General features: G+C 35.2%; 1 protein-coding gene across 3 annotated transcripts; it reads left to right on the forward strand.

Annotated features, from left to right (window-relative positions):
• Positions 1-291: 291 nt before the first annotated feature.
• LOC107264977 (ubiquitin carboxyl-terminal hydrolase MINDY-3 homolog) lies at positions 292-4,665 on the forward strand. 3 transcript variants are annotated; one of them, XM_025082199.1, is made up of 6 exons: positions 292-612; positions 698-866; positions 1,038-1,392; positions 1,497-1,765; positions 1,847-2,144; positions 2,208-2,514. In XM_025082199.1, exons 1-6 carry the CDS (start codon positions 559-561, stop codon positions 2,512-2,514), a joined length of 1,452 nt encoding a protein of 483 aa, XP_024937967.1. In that variant the 5' UTR covers positions 292-558. The 3 variants fall into 3 exon arrangements, with proteins under 3 accessions (XP_024937967.1, XP_015589338.2, XP_015589337.1); XM_015733852.2 differs by having other exon boundaries at positions 299-612; positions 1,038-1,431; positions 2,208-4,665; XM_015733851.2 differs by having other exon boundaries at positions 300-612; positions 684-866; positions 1,038-1,431.
• The last annotated feature ends 1,125 nt before the right edge of the window (positions 4,666-5,790 follow it).

Raw genomic sequence — 5,790 nt, forward strand, 5'->3', positions numbered from 1 at the left:
ACACAACAGTCTAGGAATCTGACGGATCGAATCTGAGCGGGCGTCTGCAATAATGTTGCTAACTATCGCGCGACTAGCAATACACATTGGGGCCTGCAGCGTCAGGTCACAGTCGTACAGGCAGCATCATCATGGTAAGTAGTTCTTCAATAGTTATAAGGAAACAAGACGCAACACGTCTCATGTTTATTTTATTACTATGAAGGATATTGCGAGAGAGAATATTGTGAGTTAATAGAAAATGATTTTCGATCCCGATGACAACCAGCTTCCAGCGGCATTCACCAATGGGTTTTCATATGAAAACTTAAGTGAGTATTTATACGGATTTTCGCCCAACACTTTTCGGATTCGGTGAATAAACTTTGTAGGTCCCCTCACGCTGAGTTGAATAAGGCCTGTCTCGCAAGGTACATCGCCATCTATTGTCGAACTTCCAACCTTGATTATTAGGACCAGTTACTAGCACATGTCCCCCATTGGGGATACAGCCATAAGGAAAGGAAGGAAGGAAGGAAGACTGTCGTGCAACGTAATCTATCAAGCTACTCCAGGAATATGCTTGTGGAAAATTGCATTGGCGCAGCATGTAACAGCTGTCGTATAACAAATGTAGGTTAACGAAACTTGATGTTAAAATTTATACCAAGAGAAATTAAATGTGTATTACAAGAATATTGTAGTTATGATCAACTAGAAGTTAAATGCTGATTTATGGTGTGTTCGTGAGGCAATCAAAGATCTCAGAACACTGCAAGTGATGGCCGAAAATGTGGCAACGAAAGATGCCGAGATTGTGCGAAACATTAAAATCCTCCTGTGGGGTCCTTCCGTCAAAGAAGACGTTTTTAAAAGATGGGCTCAGGGTAAATTCATACACTTCTATATTATTAAAAATTAGAAATGGATCTTGCTATAATTATTGAATTAAGTCTTTATTGCATTAATAAACCTGCTTGTAGATAATCCATTTCTGCTACTCATAACTGTTTTCTGAATTTTATACCATAATTTAATTATATTTTCTCCATTCGTAGGATTTTATTTCAGTACAGATGAGCCTACAGCTTTGGTTCAAACAGAAGGTGGTCCTTGTGCTGTCATTGCTCCAGTTCAAGCTTTTATATTAAAACAGCTTTTGCTTGAACGGGAAGTTCAAAGTTGGAAAGACATTAAAGTAGAAAAGTGTGATCAGCTACTTGTAAGGGCTATGACGGAAATTGTAGCCCAAGCTGCAGATATGGAGAATCCTAAATATTCTATAGTGCACACAGAACAGAATAACATGACAGTCAATGGAGATATAACTGATTCAAATAATACAGCTAAAGTGAGCACTGTTCTGCTGGCAGAAGAAGACAGGAGCACTAGTGGTGCTACGATGGAAAAAAAGTACACGCTAGACCCAGAATCCTTTCATTCTCAATTAAGGTGGGGGAATATTATATTTTCCGAATACCGTGAATCATTTTTAATATATATTAATTAAATTCCAGAATACTAGTAGCAGATGATATTGATCAAGTGGAAAAATTCTTTACTGAGAAGATTAACACATTAAAGGACTCCTTTGGCATTCTTCTGCTACTTTATACCGTTGTTTGCACTAAAGGTATCACTGGAATGAAATCAGAAATGTCAGATCCCACAGAACCTGTTATTGATTCTACATATGGTTACGGGAGTCAAAGTTTAATTAATCTGATGTTAACTGGTCGGGCAGTTAGTCATGTATGGGATCATGATCAAGATGTTGGTGGACTCAGTAAGGGATCTAAGAACACAGAACTTTTTGCAAGCTGTCTGTGATCTGATATATGATAAGATATGATATTATATCTTATAGAATTACGAGGAATAGATAAGCAGAACTCTGTAGGCTTTCTGGCACTGCTGGAGCATTTACGTTACTGTGAAGTAGGAACGTTTCTAAAATCTCCATCTCATCCTGTTTGGGTGCTTGGATCAGAAACTCATTTGACTGTTCTTTTCTCGCCGGAGAGACAACTAGTTAGTCCAGAAACGCCAACTGCGCAAGCCAGAAGAGTTTTTAAGAAGTTCGACCCCGAAGGCAATAATTTTATTTCAGCAGATCTTCTTCAAGACGTCCTGAGCGAACTCGGATTAGTTGCCGATTCAGAGTAGTAAGTATTCTTTGAAATAAAAAGTATTAATTTAATTGAGATCGTATATGGGACCACTTGCAGCGTGGAGATCATGAAAAAGAAGTTGGACAGTGAAACCCTAGGCATTATCTTGCTAGCTGCTTTCATGGATGAGTTTTTTCCTGAAGAGCAACGAACATGTCCCGACACTTTCCCACTGTTTCATTATAATGGTCTCCCACGTAGTAATCCGGACAACAAGGTGAAGTATCACAGAGGTCAAGCAGTATTGTTGGAATGCACTGTCAAATGTATTCTGGACAGTAATCCAATGTTAACGGTACTCCAGACGAAATGGCCGAGCATTGAAACACAGTGGGATTTGAATAAAACTCCCAGTTTGAATTAATTTTCAAAAACAAAAGAATAAAAGTGACATTAGAATACAGTGAGCAGATTTGGAGTATCGTGGTATTACTGCCAATATATTGAAGTGTAAAAAAGGTGCGGTTATCTCATAACTGTAGCCTCATATAAGTCCTTTTACTATGGCTTATTGCCTTTCTTTAAATTCTTTAAAGAATCAATAATCTATTCTTTTTTATGTCTTTAAGTTTTCGGAGTGCTGAGAAATACTATGCTGCATTTTTGTCGTTCAGCGTTTACACAAACTTAAGAAGGAATAGCTAAGAACTCACTCGAAAACACGGTTGATTTTCGAAATTTTTTCTAGCAATTGAATTATATTTTAAGGCATTTATTTTTATATCACCATGACGTACATTATTAAAAGTATAAGTAGTAATTTTTTAATCGAAAATTATTTTGAGATGGCAGACATATAATTGTTGAGGCAAAGCGCGTTCTGAAGATCTCTTTTAACAGTGAGTACGATATCTCGGGGAATGTTCATCTAAAATCAAAAGAACAAACAGATATTTAAAGTAAACAAACTTTATCTAGATATTGTCATAGCAGATTTTTTTGACAGTTTGCTTTTTTACACACAAAAAACTAATGTCCAAAATTATCTTTTTTCATACTGTCAAGTTTAATCATCCGCTATTTTGTAAAAACATGAAAAATCGAATTTAACTAGGACAGTATTTAGTAAAGGTTAGATTCTTCAACTTTTCTTTATTTTTTGATTTGAGATAAGCTATCTTCAAGATATCGTGTTCACCGTAAGAAAGGTTTTTCAGAACATGCTCTGCGCCGACGATCGTATCTGCATTATTTTTAAAATATTTTTCAATACATAAATTCATATGCATACTTTAAAATATATACTTTATAGTAGTGTAAAAATTAATGGCTTAAAATGTAATTGCTATAAAAATTTCGATAAACACTCTTGTTTTAGGATGAACTCTATTCTCTCTTAATTAATCGTCCAGTTTATTCCGAGCAGTTGATACGCAAAGTAAAGCAGTATCTTTGTAGTAAATAGCTGTTTCTACCGCTCTTTTTTAATTGAACTATTTGATATGGATATAGTGCTTTAATAGAGAAATAAAGGTTTACGGTGTAACTAGGCCAATGGCTTTCATTTTTTCCGATTAAAATAAACATACAAGTGGTTAATCACGCTTAAACGCCAAACAATGGAACGTAGGTCCCAGTTTCAGAGCATTTCAGACTATTTAGAAATTTACAAGCGCACGGACTTAATGAGGAAATGATCGAGTGTCTGGTGAGATAAAATCCTCTGATAAAGTTTTCCATTTTGCGGACTGAATATATAGCAGTAGGGAAGATATTGTTTTATTAAACTGAGTGTAATAGGAATATAGATATACGAAGATCGCCTTCTTACTAATGTAATTCGGTGAACGATCCAAAAAGTACGTTTGTAAGTGTAGAATGTTAGGTATATGAAAAACGGGGAAAGATAAAAGTATTTTGAGTGGGTCCCAACCCAAACGACAATTTTCGTAACTTAACATGAGAATTATCGTATAGGGTTGATCCGTGATGGGTTGGGTCCTACTCTAATATTGTAGTTGGTTTATGTAATATTATTATATACAAATATCGTCATAAGAACTTTTTGCTTATATTTTTACTACGTATGAAAAATATACGCGTAGAAAATTATTGATAGATACGTTTGAGTATAATACATTACAATATCTTACTACTTTGTCTTATTTCATATGCTGCATGGTGATGAATTCCAAGACAAAAGATTAATTTTCTTTTCTTTTTTCTTGCACACATTGGCGTTTGCTCTAAAAGAGTTACCAAATCAAAATTGATTATTATTAGAGGATGTTGTAACAGCTATGATCCTTAGAAATCAAAAAGAATTTTTAAGCATATATAGGAAAATTAAAACTTATTTTTAATGAATTTTCTGTAGCCTATAATTCGTATTAAGGTCAGAAACTTGTGTATACAAACAAATTAGTATCGATAATATTACTTTACTGCGTTTCAATTCGACCATCCTGCAACATACCAATGAATTGATGTAAACGAACTATATGCAGAGACTGAAAAATATTATGCATACTTTGCGTGAATTCACGAATATTAATAAAAATGACTATAGAAATCAGTTCTAATTTTTATTAAACCCCCTTCACAATATTCATCTCAATGCGTACGATTTTTTAAGTATAGAATTTTTCTCATATTATTGAATCTTTATAACAATAGCAAATAATTATAGGGTAGAGTACTACCTGGTTATGAACGAATTCGTGATGAGCGAATTTCTCCTTTGTTCCGCTTGACTGATCTTTATACCTTCCTCCATTCAAATTATGTGCTATGCGCACGTAACTTTCGTGCGGATCTTTTGTTATAAGTGAACAAGCAATTAAGTTTATGTACCCTAGCAACCATTAGGTTATGTATTTTATGGAGCACGGAACATGATGAGTAGCATCGAGCATGCCCCGTTCCGTGCACCGTACAGGCTTACTTAAAAAAAAAACAATTGCCCTGCCAATATTTCCAAACGTAAAATGTCATTACCCGTCACCTGTCATTATCTGTCAATATATAAATATTTAAAAAATTGTATATGCCTTTATTCATATTGAGACGTTTCGTGATTTTCAAGTGTTAGGAATCACGAGACTGTTTATAGGGTTTGTGCACTGGGCAGGCGTCTTTAGAAACAATTTAGACACCGAAGTTTTTTTTTAAATAATAAGATAATGATATATAGTCCTATAAATTACAGACTAGGTATCCTTAATATTCTACTTTGCTCTTTCTCTCACACACATACACACACTTTACAATGGTCTCTCGCTTGTTTGTAATTCCATAGGCGACAAGAAGTGTTTTTGTTTACTTTATTATCTCTGCTAGCCTTTTGGATTGGAGAGAGGTAGCTGGAACCACAATACAGCAGATTGCACAATGCGTCCGAAGACCGTGGTCCAGTTGAAGGTTAGGATGATAATGATTCAGTACCCACAGGAGATCACAATGAACCCCGTTTGCTGAATCCCTTATCTTAAGGATAGGTTCGACTCAGACAGCTACTAATCACAATGATATTGGGAGCTGAATCTTTTTTAAGGTGGGTTGGTTTTGTGAATTGTCTGGGGATTGGTTTTTTTTCTAGCTTTTTAATAACTTATACTTTCCAAATCTTTACTGCCTTCTTGTCGTCTTGTGGCGTCGTCGAGTGGATCGACTGAATTGAGTGATTCGAGTGATCTGACTC

The sequence above is a fragment of the Cephus cinctus genome, unplaced genomic scaffold, assembly GCF_000341935.2.
Source record: "Cephus cinctus unplaced genomic scaffold, Ccin1 Ccin1_scaffold0210, whole genome shotgun sequence".
Classification (NCBI taxonomy): Eukaryota; Metazoa; Arthropoda; class Insecta; order Hymenoptera; family Cephidae; genus Cephus; species Cephus cinctus.